The 21,180-nt window shown below is 41.1% G+C and overlaps 1 protein-coding gene across 6 annotated transcripts; it reads left to right on the forward strand.

Annotated features, from left to right (window-relative positions):
• The first annotated feature begins 225 nt into the window (after positions 1-225).
• Positions 226-19,380, forward strand: tmem255a (transmembrane protein 255A). Of its 6 annotated transcripts, none has more exons than XM_039620136.1 (12): positions 226-266; positions 765-1,091; positions 7,579-7,721; positions 8,238-8,300; positions 12,860-12,949; positions 15,290-15,355; positions 15,492-15,577; positions 15,744-15,815; positions 15,955-16,044; positions 16,139-16,301; positions 16,401-16,547; positions 17,035-19,380. In XM_039620136.1, exons 2-12 carry the CDS (start codon positions 1,034-1,036, stop codon positions 17,176-17,178), a joined length of 1,122 nt encoding a protein of 373 aa, XP_039476070.1. In that variant the 5' UTR covers positions 226-266; positions 765-1,033; the 3' UTR covers positions 17,179-19,380. The 6 variants fall into 6 exon arrangements, with proteins under 6 accessions (XP_039476070.1, XP_039476063.1, XP_039476075.1 ...); XM_039620129.1 differs by having other exon boundaries at positions 250-266; positions 768-1,091; XM_039620141.1 differs by lacking the exon at positions 226-266 and having other exon boundaries at positions 636-905; positions 999-1,091.
• Positions 19,381-21,180: the final 1,800 nt, after the last annotated feature.

Below are 21,180 nucleotides of genomic sequence, written 5' to 3' on the forward strand. Positions count from 1 at the left end.
ATGGAATTCCCAGGTGGCTTTTTTTAAAGTTGGTCTTTCTTCCAGTCCTCTTTCAGCTGTTCCTCCAACCCGCCACACTAGAAGAAAAACAGCTCATGTTCGTGATACTTCTGAGATTTCCTCACATTTCGACATGCACTCAAAAGCATCCCTGTGAATAAATGATTAACAGTTTCCCAGAACGTCTCGCAGTTCTTGAACGCAACGCTGTAGTTGTGACGGTTGGTGGCGCTCGCTGCGCGTCCTGAGGCCCACTAAACACCAAGGTGAGACTTTTTTATGAGTTTCTCTAGAAGTGTGGATTTAAATCTTCATAATATCAAACAAAAAGAAAAAAAAAGATTTTAAACACTTTTAAACTATATTTGTCACAAAACAGGCGCCCAGTAGGATGTTTAATCCCTGTTTTCGGCGATAATCCAACTATTAGAGAAAATCGTTAATTCACTCTTACACCTCCTATTTATTTGTAATTTCTGTTAAATCAACATCATTTTGAAACTTCAGCCTTAATCTGAAATGTTAAATTAGACTCATTTTTAATTTAAGTTGCCCTGAGGCTTGTACTTGCTCCTCTTGATATCAGTTTATATATTTCAGCAAATAAACTAGCAGCAGCTGCAAAACAGATCCACCGCTAACACCTTTGCGAGGGTAACGCAAAGTAGCGAACATTACTATTTAAATAGTAACGGCTTCCAGAGTAGCTGCTTTTCGGTGTGTGTGTGTGTGTGTGTGTGTGTGACATGCGCACATACAACCAGCAGCAGCACCAGCGACCTGCTGTCCGACACCGACACGGCGAGAGGACGGACGCCGAGCGAGGTCTCCGCAGCCGCGGGGATGTAAATGAGACGGGCCCGGGCTTCAGCGGGACGGAGGACAGCTCGTCAGAGAATGCCGCAGTTCGTCCACCGTTAGCCCTCAGATTTATATCACCCAGCACTGAGTCGTGATTGTTTAATATATATATATATTTATTTATTTTTATTTGGAAGAGGATTGGACTTCGGTAAAACGTCTTCCAGCCAGCATGCCCGCTCCTCAGAGCCTCCAATCCAGCGGGCTGACCCTCTCAGAAACGAGCATTGGTAGGTGTGCGAGCAAGGTCAGCGGCGTGTCTGCAGCAGGTTTTTCTGTCAATTAAAACCCGTTAAACTGACTTACACTGCGGGGATTTTCTCATGCGTCTTTTACCTCTCCCATAACACCCAGGTGAGCCTTAAAATGCTCATCCACACTTGTTATTTACATCGGATGAAAGAAATGAAATCTTTTTATGATTTTCTCTTATGTCTTTTAAAAGCAGCCTGAAACACTCGTTGCATCACCGGGCAGACTATTTTTTTCTCTGCCAGGCCGCAGCGCGTCACTGCAGGTGCGGCGGCGCTGAGTAACCGGAGCAGCTTGGAGGTTTGGCGCTGCTGGCTGCCGCACACCCATTTCTTCTTCTTGTTCTTCTTCTTTCTTTCTTTTCAGCTGGATGCCGGGCAGCTGCCATGAAAAATAAATCGATTAAACGATCAAATACCGCGAGAAAAAAAATCGGGGAATATATTTGGCAAAGGGGGTAATTCTCATCAGATGGCAGCACACCGTTGATTATTCAAACAATAGAAGTTTGCTTTGGAGTTTGTTTGCTTTGTTTTTAAATCCCTGTAAGGCAAGTTGGGCAGGGGCGTTTCTAGGACATTGTTTAATAAAGTGGCACCTTACTCAAAGACATTTGATCAGAAATAAATAGAAAAGTGAAGAGTTTATGAAACATTTATTTAATACAAAAACAAGCATTTAAAGTTTGAAATGAGACTACATAAGTAAAAAAAAAAAAAAGAAAAAAAGGTCATAATCCTACCTCAATAATAACGTTAAGTATGCTTAAACTACCTAAACTTTTCTCCTGGTTCATGGCTAAGCTGCTAACCTTAGTTAACAGAAGGTTTTCCATTTTCTTGTTACTTCTGGCGGTTTTATACAGAATTTTAAGATAAATTAAATAAACCTTGAATCATTTATATTAGATCTGCCATTCAAAAACTAGCACCATGTATCACTTTTAATTTGAAAATCTTCTGTGGCCCACTCAAACCTTTAAATCCGTTTCTGTTCTTCTGGTGATTCACTTGATGATTTCTTTTGGTACTTCGTAGCCACCATACATTTTCCCTCCACAATCTAATGATCAGTAGAAAAAATGTGCTAGATCAAAACCTGGCCAGATAAAGTTAGACTGACTTTATGTATTAATCTGTTGTTGTTTTTTTGTTTTATTGATTTTTAATCCTTTCGATTGTAAACATTTAATGATTGAAATTTAATGGTAATTATATGATCTTTGGCACAGCCTTTTTGTGTCCTGTGTGTTTGTGCAAATGAATCCAATTAAAAGTATCACAGTTTGACAAGAAACAAAAAATATCAGCCTAGTAGATTTTAAATGTGTTAAAAGTTTAATAAAACAAAAACTTCAGTTTACATTTACAAACCGGATTCCAAAAAAGTTGGGACACTAAACAAATTGTGCATAAAAACTGAATGCAATGATGTGGAGATGGCAAATGTCAACATTTTATTCAGAATAGAACATAAATCACGGAACAAAAGTTGAAACTGAGAAAATTTATCACCTTAAGGGAAAAATATGGTGATTCAAAATGTCATGTGTCAACAAATCCCCAAAAAGTTGGGACAAGGCCATTTTCACCACTGTGTGGCATCTCCCCTTCTTACAACACTCAACAGACGTCTGGGGACCGAGGAGACCAGTTTCTCAAGTTTAGCAATAGGAATGCTCTCCCATTCGTGTCTAATACAGGCCTCTAACTGTTCAGTTGTCTTGGGCCTTCTTTGTCGCACCTTCCTCTTTATGATGCGCCAAATGTTCTCTATAGGTGAAAGATCTGGACTGCAGACTGGCCATTTCAGTACCCGGATCCTTCTCCTACGCAGCCATGATGTTGTGATTGATGCAGAATGTGGTCTGGCATTATCTTGTTGAAAAATGCAGGGTCTTCCCTGAAAGAGATGACGTCTGGATGGGAGCATATGTTGTTCTAGAACCTGAATATATTTTTCTGCATTGATGGTGCCTTTCCAGACATGCAAGCTGCCCATGCCACACGCACTCATGCAACCCCATACCATCAGAGACGCAGGCTTCTGAACTGAGCGTTGATAACAACTTGGGTTGTCCTTGTCCTCTTTGGTCCGGATGACATGGTGTCCCACATTTCCAAAAAGAACTTCGAATCGTGACTCGTTTGACCACAGAACAGTCTTCCATTTTGCCACACTCCATTTTACATGATCCCTGGCCCAGTGAAAACGCCTGAGCTTGTGGATCTTGCTTAGAAATGGCTTCTTCTTTGCACTGTAGAGTTTCAGCTGGCAACGGCGGATGGCACGGTGGATTGTGTTCACTGACAATGGTTTCTGGAAGTATTCCTGAGCCCATTCCGTGATTTCCTTTACAGTAGCATTCCTGTTTGTGGTGCAGTGTCGTTTAAGGGCCCGGAGATCACGGGCGTCCAGTATGGGTTTACGCCCTTGACCCTTACACACAGAGATTGTTCCAGATTCTCTGAATCTTCGGATGATGTTATGCACAGTTGATGATTTTTGCAATTTTTCGCTGGGTAACACCTTTCTGATATTGCTCCATTATCTTTCTGCGCAACATTGTGGGAATTGGTGATCCTCTACCCATCTTGGCTTCTGAGAGACACTGCCACTCTGAGAAGCTCTTTTTATACCCAATCATGTTGCCAATTAACCTAATTAGTGTTAATTGGTCTTCCAGCTCTTCGTTATGCTCACATTTACTTTTTCCAGCCTCTTATTGCTACTTGTCCCAACTTTTTGGGGATTTGTTGACACCGTGAAATTTTGAATCAACATATTTTTCCTTTAAAATGATACATTTTCTCGGATTAAACTTTTGATCTGTCATCTACGTTCTATTACAAATAAAATATTGACATTTGCCATCTCCACATCATTGCATTCAGTTTTTATTCACAATTTGTTTAGTGTCCCAACTTTTTTGGAATCCGGTTTGTAATTTTAACTAAAGTCCAGTTTAGTAGTTTAGCAATCCTCTTCTTTTTTCTTCGGCTACATTCAGGAATAAAACCCTCAGAGTTCCAGCCTCTTAGGAACTCCATCCATGCATCCTTTTTCTAAACTGTTTAAGAGTCTCTTTAAAAACTGTTTGGGTTTTTTCCCCCCAAAAAGAGAAAAAGCAGAAAAACTGTGATGCTGAGTTTTCTAATTTTAAAGGTAACATCTTCTAGTTTCTGAAACTGCCATTTTAACATGTGTCAACAGCAAAACCCAGGCCTCACTCTAGCACCAGCTGAATGGTAACATGTTAATCTTGTACTGGGTAAACTGTTCTGATGGCAGCACCAAGTTTCTCATGGTCATGTCACTCCTTCTGTTGCCTGCTGGAAAAGTAGTTTTCTCACAGTATAGCTGTTATTTTAACTCTAAGCTCTGCAAACTCACACATGTATTTCTGGCTCATTAATCTCAGAGGCCGTGTCCTTCTTTACGCAGGCACCACGGAGACAGAAATGAACTGTAGCCATATGGTTTAGTCACACAAGCTGAGCATGCTTTCTTGTTTATCTCCAGGTTGGAGCATCAGTATTCAGCAGCAGACTTGACCTTGACATGTTCATGTATTGATAAAACAGAGTGTGGAAGTGACTCGGCTTAATCTAAAATGGGCTATGACGACAGAATAAATCACTGAGGATATAGAAAGAGCAGTTTTGCGCAACCACAGACTGAAACAAATGCACGAGAGTAAATATTGAAGACTGCATCTTAACTTAGCAGCCACTGCCTCTCTCTGCCATTCTCCTATTCTTACATTGATGAGATTTGGCTTTAACAAATTAAAGGAATATCACCTTAGAGTATTTGAGTGTTGAAGGCTGATCTTTGGCACATTGATGTACATATTATTTATAGTTTATGGTCATCTTTTCAATGCTTCAGGTGCTCAAGCTCTTTATTGATGCACCCTGTTGGAATACATGCAGAACGTGCTTTGGCCCTGTCCTTCACTGAAAAAAGCAAATCGTTTTTATAGATGTCATTTGTTGCTCTGAAATTTGTAAATATTGCTCAGCATTGATGGCACATTCACACATGATAGCTTTTGAACTCTTATCACTAATAAGTGGGCTGGTCCCTCTCCTCTTCAGTCCAGCGAATACAGTGTCTAAGCTTTATTTTGATTGGTCGGACTACAGGACAGTTTTCCATTTTGGCTGAGCCCATATTGGGTGAACTGGATCCTTTTACTGTTTTTTATTTGCATTTAGAGGTTTAACTTTCATTAGGTTGAAGAAGGAAGAATGTTGTGCAGAGTTCAGGCAAGAGTTTAGACAGAAAGTACAGCTTCAGTGGCGAGCGAACCTGCCAAGGAGGTGTCTGGTGTATCCTCTAAACAGATGAAAGAAAACTTGGAGATTTGATCGTGGAATGAGGAAGTATAAGACAGTATTTGAAGGAAGAGGTTTGAAAAGAAAAAGTGGAATAGTCAAGGAGATGAAGAAAGTAGATGGGAGTATGGGAAAAGGCTTATAGTGAGTGTATGAGAGGCAGAACACTAAGGAAGGAACGAATGATTTGGCTAGGCTGAGCGCTTGAGCTGATAAGAATGTGCAGCAGGTTCAGGTGGTTAAGGATAGAGATGGAAATGTGCTAATCAATCTTGGAGAGGGAGAATATGCCAGAGAAATATCTGGCATATTCTGATCTTCAGTATGGCTTCGTGCTGAGAATGAGCACTACAGATGTAGTGTTTTAAAGATTGATGCTCTGTGTTTTTGTGGGTCTAGAGAAAGCATATGATGGGGTGCTAAGAGAGGAACTGTGGTACTGAATAAGGAAGTCAGGAGTCGCAGAGAAGTATGTGAGGGTGGTGCTTCGATTGAGTCAAAGTAGGCCTTGGCTCTGAACCCCTTCTTGTTTGCAGTGATGATGGACATGCAGGAGTCTCCATGGACTATGATGTTTTCAGACGACATTGTGATCTGTAGTGAGAGTAGGGAGCAGGCAGAAGAGAGCCTGGAGAAGTGGAGGTATGCTCTGGAGAGAAGAGGAATGAAAGCCAGTAGAAGCAAGACAGAAAAGATGTGTGTGAATGAAAAGGAGACAGGGGTTTCAGTCACACCGCAAAGAGTAAGGGTAGTGAAAGTGACAAGTTTAAATACCTGAGGTCAACCAGCTAAATCAATGGACAGTGCACGAGAGAGGTGAAGAAGAGACCACAGGTAGGGTGGAGTGAGTGGAGACAAGAATCAGAACATATCACTTGTAGGCGTTGACGTTAAGAAAAAATTTTTTTTAACCATAGTAGTAAATTTTTCCTCATTTTTAGGTAAGAATTTAATCATTAACTGGGCTAAATTGAAACTCAGTCAGGTCCTTGTGAATATTTCAAACGTTCACACATGCAGCAGCTCTTCAGATACTTGAGGTTTTATCACTTCCTCAGAGACACATCAACAGAAGTGCCCACTAATGGTCAAAGCGAGGGAGGCAGAATACTAAAGAACAGTCACGAGTCCCTTTGTGGGTTTTCTCAATTGCTTTCACCCATTATCTCAAAACATTTGCAAATTTCCTGTTCAGAATTATCAGCGCTTATTTGATGATTCACAAAAATATACAGACAACCCGCAAGTTAAGATGGTAATTCTATAAAATTTCTTTTAAGTCACTGAATAAGTCATTGCCGCTAAAAGGGATGAATCCCTCTGACATTGGGTAAACTGGTCATTTTGCCAGAATGGATGAAGAAATGTGTTAAGTTGTTGCTCCTTGAAAGCTGTGTCCTTGTTTTCTCAGAAACTGAATATTTACTGTTACAAATTGTTATGTTTGAATAGAACTGATGGCCATTGTGGATCAAATTGAATACTCTTCAGATGCTGACATCAGGAGCAGGTAGTTTTACTTCTTAGTCTGTGAAGAAAAAAAACTATGTAGGCTATAAACTAAAAAGATATACATTTCCAGAAATGGCTATGCAGCACAGTACAATGTAGTTAATATAGCAAAGTAAGAAAGGCTCTTCTCGCCTTAAGCCACATGAAAGCATGGCTTAGGTTTGCAAAGTTGCATCTGAACAAACCACAAGACTTCTAACAGAGACCAGAGTGTTTGGCCATAACCCACTGTGCCAAACTAGAGAAACCCAAACACAGCATACCGGCAAAAACACCTCATACCAGCTGTCAGGCACAGTGGGGGAGGGTTGGTGAGTCCACCATGAACTCCCCTGGATACCAGAATATTTTAGAGTCAAAATGTAAAGCTGTCAGTCTGATATCTAAAGCATGGCTGACACCGGGTCATGCAACAGGACTGTGATCCAAGAACAGCAGCAAATCTACAAACGAACGTCTGAAAAAGAAAAGAATCAAGGTGTTACGATGGCTCATTCAAAGTCCAGACCTGAACCTGCATGAAATGCTATGGTGGGACCATATGAGAGTTGAAGCAATTGTCTGAATCTCTTTACTGCTTGTGCTAGTGTTAATGTTTACTTATTTCTTCTAGGATCCTTTAAGAGAAGAAAGAGGAAATCCATAATTGTGACGGTGATGCTGCTCATTGTGTCTGTGCTCATCCTCATCTTCGGCCTGGCAGCGACTACCAGGACACAGAACATCACAGTGGGCGGCTACTACTCAGGAGTCATCGTGAGTACACATTCGCACCGGCGCGTACCATCGACAGACGCGGCCCAGCAGGCCTGTTCTCTCTTAGGCTGCATGATAAGTGAAGTCGCTGTGCTTCCAGCACACTCTCCACTACTCAGTAGTCCTGATAAACCTCATCACCGAAGGTCTTGAGCCGTAAATATTACCCACATTTATTATTTAGCATCACTGTCATTATCCACTGAATGAGGTAATATGTTTCAATCTCTAAATCTGTTCGTCACACTACTTGGCTTTTAGCATTCTCGCTTACGTAAATGGTTACTGTAGAGCAGGTTTCGTCACATTAGTCAGATTGATAAATGAATAAAACATATTGGAATTTACTTACAAAGAGAGCATCATAAGATAAAGAGAAATCACAACAATTGTACCATTATGATAAATATTATTAATACTTGATATATCAGACTTGTGCTGTGCTTGCACTGTGCACTCAAGATTCTGAAATCAAAGCTAGATAAATGCCCTAACAGCTGTTTTCTCTCCTTTCAGCTGGGCTTTGGCTCTTTTCTGGGAATTATCGGCGCTCATTTGATAGAGAACAAGAGGCAGATGGTAAGAGGATTTATATTACCTCTGTGCACTGAGATCTCTTTCAGTGTTTCGTGTCACCTCATCTCTACATCGCTGATATTAAACTGAATATTAGTCCCAGTTACCCTACAGCAGACAAAGCAGTTTGATTATGTGACTGCAGTCCCGCTCATCCTGACGAGCTTCGTGTGTTGAGTATCGGACAAACTATCCTGAATTTCGGGGTCGGGGTTACGCAGCCTGAAATAGAAATAGGGTGTAAGTGGAGGAAGACAGATGTCTGTGCAGGAATGTGGGGAAGGAAACTTCAGATGAGCGGAGCAGGTGGGAGGAGCCGGGCAGGCTCTGTCAGAGCTGGAGTTAAGAATGTGTTTGTGTCGTGACACTTTTTCCCATCATGCAACAGCATTTAGATGCCTGGAGTTCCAGTCAGCAGGCGTGTGTGTTGAATGAGCCCTGGCACATTACACCACACTCTTGTTTACCACCATAAAATCTCATTACACAAAACATGTGCTGACATTATTTATAGCGTGACTAGTTAGTGACGTTGTAACTGCGCTGGTATTAGTTGTCTACATTCATGCACTGCTTTTATTCAGTGTATTTTATCTATCACGGTGGGTGCATGAGCAGCTGCTTATGGTCCAGTGTCTTGTCAAGGGTACTTGGAGAAAAGCTTCCTCTCGGTTCGTAGAGAGAGGTTACTGAGTTCAGCTACAGTATGTTGCCAAAAGCATTTGCTTATCTGCCTTCACACGCATGAACTTGAGTGACGTCCCGTTCCTCATCCATAGAGTTTAATATGATTTCACCCTTTGCAGCCATAACAGCTTCAACTCTTCTGGGAAGGATTTCCTCAAGGTTTAGGAGCATTTCAGCACCCAGAAGTGCATTTGTGAGGTCAGACACTGATTAATTCATCCCAAAGGTGTGTTTGCGGTCAGGACTCTGTGTAGGCCAGTCAAGTTCTTCAGCACCAAATTTGTACCCTTTGTGTACTGGTGCACAGTCCTGTTGGAACAGGCAAGCCCCATCCTCAAACTGTTCCTATAAAGTTGAGAGCATGAAATTGTCCAAAGTGTCTTGGTGTGCTGAAGCATTAAGAGTCTTTTCACTGCAACTAAGGGGCTGAGCCCAGTTCCTGAAAAACAACCCCGCACCATATTCCCCCCTCCACCAAACTTGGCACAGTGCAGTCAGACAAGCAGTCCTGGCAAACACCAAACCCAGACTCATCCATCGAGTTGCCAGACAGAAAAGTGTGACTCGTCACCCCAGAACACACCTCCAATGCTCTAGTGCAGTGAAGAGTCTAGTGGCAAGGTGCTTTACACCACCGCATCTGACGCTTTGCATTGCTGTTCGTGATGTGTGGCTTGGGTGCAGCTGCTTGGCCATGAAACCCGTTCCATGAAGCTCTCTACTCACTGTTCTTGAGCCACTTCGAAGGCCACGTGAACTTTGGAGGTCTGTAGCGACTGACCTTGCAGAAAGGTGGCGACCTCTGTGCGCTATGCCCCCCAGCGTCCGCTGACCCCGCTCTGTGATTTCTTACTGTCTTGAAGCAACTGTAACCACATAATTTCCTCAGGGATTAATAAAGTATTCCGATTCTGATTTCACATGGCCCACTTTGTGCTGAGTTGTTGTTGTGCTGAGTTGTTATTGAAGAATCCTAGAATTATTTAACATATTTTATACTTAAAACTGAAAGAAATAGAGTAACTCATCCGATGTATTTCTTTTAACCACTTAGCGAGCGTATTCTGTCGCCCATGTGGCAAGAGGCAAGGTATATCCTAGACAGCTGCTATGAGAGGGGCTCTAGGCTTAGATTCCCACATTAGTATTACAGAATTTGAAATGTTAAGCAGACTTATAACTACCACTACATAGCCCCAAACAAATTTTGTTTGTAGGGTTACCCTTTTAATTTGAGTATAGTGTTTGCTCAGGGAGGTCACAAAGTCAAACTCAGCCGCAGTCTTGACATCGCCGGCCCACAACAGCTGGTGCCTAAGCTGATATCTTTTTATGCATTCAATTGGCAAATCTCATATAGAGCACTATTTAAGCTGCTTTAACCTTCCCACAGTTGCTGTGCACTGCCAGCCACTTTGCAACGCACCTCTACCTCAGCTCGTTCTTTTATTCTGTGCCTGATTTTAATCAGCACAGTATCTGTTTTCACTGATGCCTGGTCTTGTCTGTGCCTTACGCTTTCCATGTATGCACGTGGGAAGGGCAGAGAGGTCAAATATAAATAACTGCAGATGGAAAAACAGTCGTCTTTTGACCACGGTTGTCCTGACTGAACTGACCTGCTAAAAAATTATAAAAATAACAGTCTGCGGTGACATATTAAAATGGGTCAAATTTCCAGCGACACTTGCAGTATATAGAACAGCTTCACTGCTTGACTGACACATTTCATCGGGGTGGTGAAGTGACGTCTGAGTAGAAAAAGTAAAGCTCAAATTAGTAATACTCACAGTGAGAAATGGGTGAACAAATATGTGAAGCATTAAGTGTTCATTAAAAAAACCTTCCGATCAGTAGCTGTGATATGAGCTGTGAAGAAGCAGACTTTAGTAAGGGCATGGGCCTGAGTCGTATACATATAGTTGCAGTATGAGACTGATACCCAACACCATCAGATGATTCCCAAACAGAACGCAATGTCCACATGTACACGTGCAATAACAAACTACCTCAAAGTACAGGACTCAAACAGCAATTTAAAGATATAGGTCAGAATTATTTTTAGATGTGTCTTTTTACCAATTTTCTGTCTTTAACTGAGTTTTGTCAGGTCTAATAACCCCCAGATTCATAGCTTTGAGGCATCAAATAGCAAAAGAAACAAAAAAAAATGCAAAAAGACAAATTTACAAACAAGGAAGATGAAAGCTTGAGCAACCTAACTAACCTCAGACATTCACAAAAAAAATAAAAAAATTTGTGACCAGTTTTATTCCACGATGCAGGAAAATAAAACAGAGCAAGAAACACTCGAAGAGCTCAAAGTGCTTGGTGCTGTTTTTACTTGCTGTAATAAAAAATGTTATTGTTAAAGCTGAACAATCATCCTTTTTCTTACTCTCTGACATATACCATAGTGATTTATGATATATAACAAGACCGTCTCATAGCAGTTTGTGATAACAGCTGATCTACTAATCCATGTTTCTGGAGACATAAATTGCCCGTCCTTCTTACTGTGTTCCTGAACACAATTTTTCATCCGTCCTGTTTCAGGTTGTTGCGACTTCCATCCACAAATAAAGCCGAGCTGAGTTGGTTTTTGTACTGTGACACGACACTAATGAGCCACACCAAGTCCCACAGTTGTTTTGCGTATTTATTTTCAAACTGAAACAATAAACTTTGCTTTCAGTCAGAACAAATAACGCATGTATTAACTTAAACCATTTATGATTAGGACTTAAAAGTGATGTGAAATGACATGCTAAAATGACGGTCAACAGAAAAGTTTGAAAAAACCCAGCCTCCCTGTTGAGTACGCCGAGGCAGGTAAATAACATGCGACCATACCCCCATGCAATCACCTGAGATGCAGGAAAATCTGAACACCTGTGCCACGATAACAAATAAAAAAACATACACTTTGACTCTTAGACGTGTCTTTTTTTTGGCTGCCATGTTCCCCTCTGAAGAGTGTGGACAAAAATGTAACATTTCATATTCATTAACAGATCGATTGCTTTTCCCTGTGTATTTCGCATTCTGCTATGAGACGAGGCTGTTTATGTACTCTACATAATGGTCGATTAAACAAAGTGATAGATAATGAGGTCACATGAGTGGTGCCTGTGAGCTAAACGCTCAGGCTTCAGTTTGCTCTGAACATTTAGTTCCCTTTTTTTCTACTATTGGATTTTTATGATATAAAAGAAAGAAGGCATCCCTTTAAAATGGTGATCTCAGGGATACAGCTCTGGGTGTGAGCACAGAAGGTCCGCCCACCTTCTGTGTGTGAGGGGCAGCCAATCAGAGAATAGGTAGCATAAAAAAGAGGGGTGGGGGGACTTCAGAGTTTCTGCACAAGGTACACAAGAGATTAGTTTGAACTTTGACTCATGAAAAGCTATTTAGTAATGTCCAAGAACAACCACGTCCACTTTTGAAAGGTCAAAGGAGCTTCAACCTTTCAATCTGGACTCAGATCTGATTGTAGAAACTGTTCCTCAGCCTGCTCATTCTGTGGTGTCACTTCACACTCCCTCCCTCCTCTGTGGTGGGGCGGTTCCAGAGGAGTGGGGTGATGTGTAACCGAATACTGGCTGTGTTTCACTGAAGACTGAAAAGAGAGGAGTTCTGTGGATGGGTTTGGGTAAAGGGTTCCACTGCAAGAGATGTTTCCACTAACTGGATCTGAACTGTACTTCTGCACACTGATATACATGAATGTACTGCAACTGTAAGATTGGTGTATTTCAGCTGGTTTAAGGCCACTGGAGGGAAAAGAACATGAGAAGGATGCATGTTTATGTTAAGATTTACCCTTCTATAGAAACCCAAACATGACGCTGGTGCTTCTCCATCTTCTTCCACAGTTAGTGGCATCCATTGTCTTCATCAGCTTTGGAGTGGTGGCTGCCTTCTGCTGTGCCATCGTCGATGGAGTATTTGCAGCGAGGCACATTGTAAGTATCACAAAAGCTTATTTAACATATCCTGTAAATTTAGATCACCCTAATTCCACAACAAATAACGGGCTTCTTAATGGGCGCCAGGTTACATTAGACGTATCCCCTTCTCCTCGACGTCCTGCTCACATTTTTCAGGCTGGGGTAGCTGCCACACCCTTCTTGTGAGACAGAAGGGTGTCTCACAAGATGATTTATTTTGTGGTAGAAGACTGTTATTCTCCATGATGCAAAGCACAGAAAACAACAAGTAACCACTAATGCATTCTTAAAACAATTATGCTGAAATAAGTTAGGGCAGTGTGAAAAGGGAGATTCCCATTAGCAGGTTTTCATTCGCCACTAATGGCGTCAGTGAAGTGGAACATTTTCCTTTCAAACAGCGTTTGGTACACTAAACTCTGAAGAGGCGCACTGTTGAATCAAGTGAGTTTAGGGGCATTAATTGAGGAGCATGCTTATTAAATTTATCTATTTTTGCTTTGGTTGTAGTTTTAAACCACACGTTCATTTTTTGTGTTCTTTGAGGAAACAGAAAGAGAAAGCACAGTCTTGATTTTTACAGCTGATTGAATGTCAGGGTTATTTGTGATATTAATGATTTTCATCTGAAGTGCTTACTCAAAAAGGCCCTTGGTTGCATCAGAGAAGGGTAAGGTCAGTTTTATTCTTATTGATTTGGTAATACATAAAAGCTCCTTTTTATCATAGCGTATACTGAACGATCCAGAGTATGCTACACAGTGTCATCAAGTGTGTCTCCTTGGTTGGTTGGCTGTTTTCCGTATTTGCACGTGCAGTCGCTACTTCAAACTTGGCCTGAGAGCAAACATCAGCTGTCTGACCCGACATTCACTTGTAAATAAACCATAAAACTCAATACGGCCTGATCACATTTTGCTGTCCTCGTCAAACTTTCAAAGTAGATTTATTTTTGACCCCAGTATTTTCTCTTTCCCAGTAAAAAACAAAGTCAGACCAAATATACATTTCCCAGGGCCATAAAATAAGCTAACCCAAGCAGTATTACTTTTGGACGCCTGGTCATGTAGCGATAATTCATCCTGACGATTTTACGTTTTTTTAAAAACCCATTAAAGTACGACATCATGTTACAAAATGATCCACATGTTTGATTTAGCAAAGATTTTAGATCACATGTCCATCTTAACACAGCCTTCCTTGTGGGATGTAGTGAAGGAGGACATGCAAAGGGTTTGTGTTACAGAGGAGGATGCTAGAGATGAAGGCAAGATGATGCTGTCAGGCAGATTTGAGACTCACTATCCAGAAACAAAAAGAAAAAAAGACAAAACAATGAAAAAAGTGCAAGCTTTCATAACCAAAGAGGAAACATGGAACAAAGGAAGAAGCAGCATGCAGTAGAATGTGAAAAGGAAGTGAGAAAAACTGAGGGTTTAAATCCAAACTTGAGGTTTTTAGGGAGGGGGGACACAGCTGGGATAACAAGACTCAGGTAAACAAAATCTAACTAAAGAGGGGAAAAAGGAACATAGAGCACATGAGATGACTGGCAAAATAAGACAGGAAGTAACAAAACATGACAACACCTACACTGAGGGAGACTTAACAGGACCCAGGAAACACAGGGGAAGCTCATAAAAGCTATGAGACAAAAACAAAACACCTAAAGCAAAATATTTATAGAAAATAGACATTAACTGAATCTCAAGGACTAAATTATAACCAATAACCTAGAACCCCACCTGAAAAAGAATAAACTCAAAGCTACTGTGGGGATCACTAAAGGAAGCAGCTAAAAGAAGACAAATTTTACAAAATAAAGCTTTAAAACTTGTATGACAGGGAATTATGTAAAATCTCTCCTGTTAAAATGGTAGCTGGTTATATTAAACTTTTTTTTATAAAATGGTCTGTTTATGTGCATGTAATCCCTGTGAGCTCAGCCTTAAGACTGCTGTAGAAGCTCAGTTTCTGACAGTTTTTTCTACCCTTTGTTGCTGTATGATGTAAAAGAGATGGGACGTCCTTAACATGACTGCAAGCAGAGGCGCCCCGCCCACCTGCTTTTTCAAATCTTTTGCTTACAAGAGGCAGCCAATCAGAACACAGTTGGTTTAAATGGATGGAAAAGTCTTGTTTCACAGAGTATATGAATTGAGGCCCCTTAGATAAATCAGGGGGTTTTTTGTTTTGTTTTTTGCTTTTTTAAACTTCCCAACATGGAGCTGGAAATGTGCATAGCAGGTCTAATATAAAACTTTATTATTAATTTTAGTTGGCGAACAAAATAAAACTATTCCAGCATTTTCATATTCATCAGTTCTTCTTTCTTTTACTCTATTTCTTCTGCAGGACCTCAGGCCTCTGTACGCAGGCCGCTGTGCTTATCACACCAGTGACACGGCGTCTGAGCATGATGTAAGAAAGACATTTAACTCATATTCAGTGAGCCATTAAATGCTGTCTGTCAGTGTGATCGGCTTGAATTGTTGGGGTGCTGAATAATCCATGCAGGCTCAAAGAGAAGAGACATAAGCTAATTTTTGCACTTCAGGTGCCATGTCATACAGCAGGCACATCCTGTAACCTGCGAGTGAAGAGCAACACCTGCTACTGCTGCGACCTCTACAACTGCGGGAAGTGAGTATGCCGAGGGGGTCGAGCACCCGACAGACCTCAGAACCTGTGCCTTCTCGCTATGCAGTGTTTATATTTTGATGTGCGCTCCTGTGTCATTTTAATTTGCACTGCAGCGGTGATTGTATCAGACCAGGATGTTTCTTTTCTTTTTTAACCTTTGTTTCAGAGAACATCCTCTTATGGGACCTCAGAATAAAGATGTTTTGAAAAAGTTTAAGAAATCATCCATGATTTGGAAGTAGGTCCCTTTTTTCTAGGCTATTAATGCCCAGTATTGATCAACTCATTGTCTTATTTAATTTTTTTTAATAAAACATCATAGAAATGTGTTGTAGGTTGTCATTTCCTCTGCATGTTTGTGTGTCACCAAACATCAGTGCGTGTCCCTTCCCAGCTTTCCAGCGGCAACCTCTGAATGTTTATAACCATAAATCAACCCCAGTTTTGTTTTCCTGTGTCTTGTTGATGTAGGTGCATCTTTAAAAACTACTAAACACTGTCAGTGATTTTTCTGGCTTGACTATAGGCTTTCACCCTCTCTGTTTTACCCCACTGGCCTAGCCGTGTCGAGTTGATGGGAGGCTACCATGAATACACAGATGTGAAAAGCTGCCAGGATGTCATACACCTCTACCACCTCTTGTGGTCGGCTACGATCCTCAACATCGTGGCCCTCTTCCTGGGCATCATTACGGCTGCAGTGCTGGGAGGCTTCAAAGACATGGTGCGTCCACTGAATGAGCATGTCAGATTTATCAGTAGCCGCTTCTCTGTAATCGTAGCTCTCTAACTGTTACATCAATGCACTCTGTTTCTTCATCAGACACCTGCTCCTGCCTCAGAGAGCACATCTGAACCAGAGGCCATCACAGCTCCAGTCCCCTCAGAGATTCCCCCGCCCACCACGTCTCTCAACCCGTATTACAACACTGCCCCCTGCCTGCCGCCATACTCGGCCTACGACCTGCAGGTATGCAGCTGCTTTAAAGGTGCAGTTGAGAAGCGTGATAGGACAGACAAAGAATCCACCAAATTAAGATGAGATTTTCTGGATGCAGCAGAAGACCGTACGGGGTGCTACTCCTATCAGCTAAGAACATGAAACTGGCTGAGCTACAATGCCTGAGGTTGTAACGGTGTGGAGGATATTTCCCTGCACACTTTTGGACCGCCTTTTAAACTCCAGAACCTACCTGAGTATTGTTGTTGACTGTGTCAGTCCCTTTATAACTTCTTATAGTTCTCCTGGTGCTGATGTGCTTCTAATTATTTTTGGACAACAGTCAAGCTCTTTATCAGGAAATTTGTGTTAGTAGGATCTAATGAAGATTGTTTCTAGGGTTACCAATTGGATCCATATAAAATATCTCATGGTCCTCACGCATTTGATGCCAGCACACAATAGCTCGAAGCATATATATATATATATTGTAATAAATGTTTTCCTTTATCCGCAGGGCTCCTATGTGTTCCCTGACTCTTCAGGCCTGTCAGATGATTCACAGTCTGGAGCCAGCCACCTCTGGCCTACAATGATCCCTCCACGCTACTCCCCTCCTCACAACCTTCCAGATGAGAAGCCCCCACCATACAGCCCGTAAGACAGCTGCGAGAAAAGAAAACACCTGAAACATCATCGGGTGTTTGCACAGTTCCTCTGGACTTTTCTTCATAATCCTTCAGAAGAGTGTTGAAGAAAAAGAGGCGAGGAAGGGGAGGAGAGCCACAGAGCACACTAACTTTGAGTTCAGCCCAAGGCGAGGGAGAAAGCATTCGTCTCCCCGGGCACCGCTCACACTCTTCTGGCCTGCACTGTGTGTGTTTGTGCACATGCGCATCGAGAGAGACAACCTGGTCAAAGCCAGGACTGTTTACACATCTATCTGCCTTATGCAACGTAAACAGACTTCCGGTGTTAGATGTATTCTGTAAAAGGACAAAACAACAGATCTCATGCTTTACGTTCACCTCTCTTTTGCAGAAGCTGTAAATGCTTCCTTCCTCAAGATGGAGATCCAGTCCTCACTGGGAGGATGAGTACAGCTACATGTGCAAGGGCGACGTTGAGCTAGGTGAAAGCTTTGGCATATTTCTTAAAATCTGAATCAGCTAGATAATTCCAAACTTAAAAATTGTAGGCCCAGGCGTTCGTTTCTGTAGCAGTTAATAGTGTCACTGTGCATTATTACACGCAGAGTTAGCAGTATTGGAGGGATTACATGCTCATAATGTATGTGCAGCAGTATAATATGCAGTTAGGCCTAGCATATACGAACAGACCAAGATTCCTATTTATCAAATCTTCACATTATGTTTAAGAATATCCTGATCAGTGTGTGGCAAACTTTGCAGAGCAGCATTAATGAAGAAATAAGCTATTGTACCTACAGTAGTTGTTGAGGATATACAGATACCAGTTACACTCCAAACCTTATTTACTGTGTTTCCACTAAAAGCAGCAAAGCAGGTAAGCATCATATATGTATCTCTCTCTTTGTCAAGTAGCAGTAGTAGCACGTTTGTGTCAGAAGGGTCATTCCATATAAAATCAGTCAAACCTGATCCACCGAATCTGCTGAGGGTTTGTTGTGCAGACAAAGAAAAATAACTGAAATCCATCTTCAAGAAGCAAAGAAGGTCCAGCATGATCATTTCCATATGTTAGACAGAATCTAAAATTATCAGACACCTGCCAAAGGCTGCAAATTCACAAGTGTTACACAACGCTAGATGTCAGTTTTCAAACATAAGGAATCACGGCTAGAGGCTGATAACTAAATGGAGGGGAAAATGAAACCTTTCATAAGCTATTACTTGTTTGAAATCCTACAAAGTGATATGACAATTTAAAAGTTACCCACAATGCATTTTTTGAGGTTTTCTCCAATGAATTCTCAGAAACATCCCGGGTGCCAACACCGCTTGTTTCTGTTCCTCACGTGCAATTTGGACTGGAGCTATCACATGATACTGATTAAGTATATTGATTATAGAGAAATAGATCAGACCAAAAATGTAAATTTAGCTTTGGATCCTGTACTGAAATTTCACCTGGTTAGCTCCAGTACTTAAGAAGTGAAATAAAAGGACCATCTAAGAATACAAATGTGAGTGCGGCCATTATTAAAGCTTGTGGTCGATGGCAATCAGTTTGCAAGTTTAAGTCTACTTTAATTCATTTACACAAAACCAAACACTCAGCAGTTAATGGTTATAGATAGAAAAGTGTGGCATACAGTAACCAATTAATATACACATTAAGATGATTATAGATTATTATAAAATGTGCACACACAATTAAAATAACTGAATTGGCAGATTCATAAAATCTAATTTAATCTTCTAGGACAGACTGCTTGCAGATACAATGACCAATAAACCTCCATGCCTGTATGCCATTTTCAGTCTCTATTAGCCTTCCCACATAACAAAATCCCCAGTAAGCACATGAGACATATGCTGACATTCATGTAGATATATATATTTTTTTGTTGAGTTTTTAGTGGCTCAGCACCCGTTAAACCGATTTTTCATTCACTTAAACAGCGCCAGTTTTTCGACCTGCCCTCATGTACGTTAATCTGAACATTTTATAGTACAAAGGAAACATTTTCTCTGATTTTTCTTTTTCTATGGAATGACCCAGGAGTTTGTAAGGCTCAGTGTGAACAGTCAGTGCTGGATTCGCTGATATGAAACCTCGTCAATGTCCAAGAAAGCAGTCACTGTCAGCTTTGATCACGGCTTTTCCAAATTTAAACTGCACATTCTTCTTCGTCACGTCATTAAAATTTGTTTTATGTAATTCACATAGTGTCGTTTCTTTTTATATCTAATCAGTGTTGGTTACTTCTCCAGTAGGTCATAGAAGCAGAAGAGGAACTTCTGCCACAACTTCACCTATTTTGAGGTGCATGGAGTAAGATGTAAAATCTTAAAGGGGTCAAACAACACTCTACTACATATGTGGCTGATTATAGTACTGGATGTTTGGATTTTTCTGCTTCATACTTCTGTAATTTTATATTTTCTGACATGATAAAGGAAACCAGCAGTTGTTTTATACACTAATGCTGGAGGTTTGACATCTTTTGCACTATGGTATTCTATGTATTACACTATGTATTCGTGGTTTGCAGAGGATAAAATTACACCCTGTAATTTTTCATTTTTAGGCCACTGTGAGTTTCAGTCGTTGTGAACAACTGCTGAGTGGTTTGCTATTAATTTGGTACACACGTCCCCCATACTGATAAATTGTATTTTCAGTGCTCTGAACTTAGCTTCCTAAAGCGGACATTACGCTCAGTTCCACCTTTATAGTTCTTAGACGCAACTAGAGCAGCTGTACATGGTTAACACTTCAAAAGATTTGTCTTACAATGTGTGTGACAAACTGAAAAACTAAGCTCACTCTTAATGCTTCCATAGGAATTAAGAGGGTAAGTAGCAAATAACCAGCAAGTCTGGGAACCTTTATAAAAGGTGAGGTTTTGACACTTTGCAGGTCTGGAGCATTCAGGTGAGTGTTACCATAATGCCACAATCTTCCCAGGAGCGAATGTCCCAGCAAATTTACCCCAAGGCCAGAGCATGCAATGTTCAGAGAAAGTGCAAAAAAACCCCCAAGAGCTACATCTCAGACAGGCCTCATTTAGCATGCTAAATGTTAAAAGTCCAGGACAGTGCAAGGACCTTATAACAGCTGTCAAGCCCGATGGTGGAGGAGTGATGACTTGAGCTCATCTTACAGCCACAGGACCTGGGCACCTTGCAGTCATTGAATCAACCAAGAATTTCTCTGTACAGCATGGTATTCTAGAGTCAAATGTAAGGCCATCTGTGTGACAGCTAGAGTTTAGCCCAAATTGTGGAATGCAGCTGGACAATGATCCCAAGCACAGCAGCAAATTTGAATGGCTAAAAAAAGAATCGAGGCGTTGCAATGACCCAGTCAAAGTCCAGACCTCAATGCTGTCGTGGAACCTTAAGAGAGTCGTGAATGTGTGCAAACCTCCATGAAGTGAAGAAACAATAAAGAAGAATAGGGCAAAATTCCTCCACGATGTGAGAGACTGATAAAGTCATACAGCGAAAACAAGTTATTGCTGTTAGAGATGGTTCTACAGGCTAATGAAACATGAGGTTTACTTTCTCAAGTAAAACCTTCATTGCAGTTTAAAAAAAAAAAAAAAAAGACTGGTAAATTTCAATGTGCCCCACTGGTTTTGTTGGAATAAAAATGCAAAATCACACCCCAGAAAACATTTTTACAGGAGGTGAACCAAAAGAAAATAAACCTTTATAACAAGATTTAAAGCCAAAGTCCTCACACAGCTGAGGTCCTAACCTTTCAGTACAAAAAAACAAACAAGTAAATACATTCCCTTTTGAGGAAAACTGCAGGATTTGTCCATAAAACACTGTAGAATACATGCTACATACTAGAAAAGTGCAGTAGCACAAACAAGAAATAAACAGGAGCTGTTCTTTGTTTCTATACTGGCAGTGTGACCAATTTAAACTAAAAGAAATGTTTACCTGCTGTCAAGAGCCCAAAATGGAGTGTAGCACAGCACAAAAACACACCATACATCACGTAC

The sequence above is a fragment of the Oreochromis aureus genome, linkage group 2, assembly GCF_013358895.1.
Source record: "Oreochromis aureus strain Israel breed Guangdong linkage group 2, ZZ_aureus, whole genome shotgun sequence".
NCBI classification, from domain to species: Eukaryota; Metazoa; Chordata; class Actinopteri; order Cichliformes; family Cichlidae; genus Oreochromis; species Oreochromis aureus.

Coding starts and splice junctions, on each gene's coding strand:
- tmem255a (XM_039620136.1), top strand. CDS start 1,034: ATGCCCGCTCCTCAGAGCCTCCAATCCAGCGGGCTGACCCTCTCAGAA. Junction 7,722..8,237: donor GCTACTACTCAGGAGTCATC/GTGAGTACACAT, acceptor CTCTCCTTTCAG/CTGGGCTTTGGCTCTTTTCT. Junction 16,045..16,138: donor TTTTCCTGTGTCTTGTTGAT/GTAGGTGCATCT, acceptor CCACTGGCCTAG/CCGTGTCGAGTTGATGGGAG.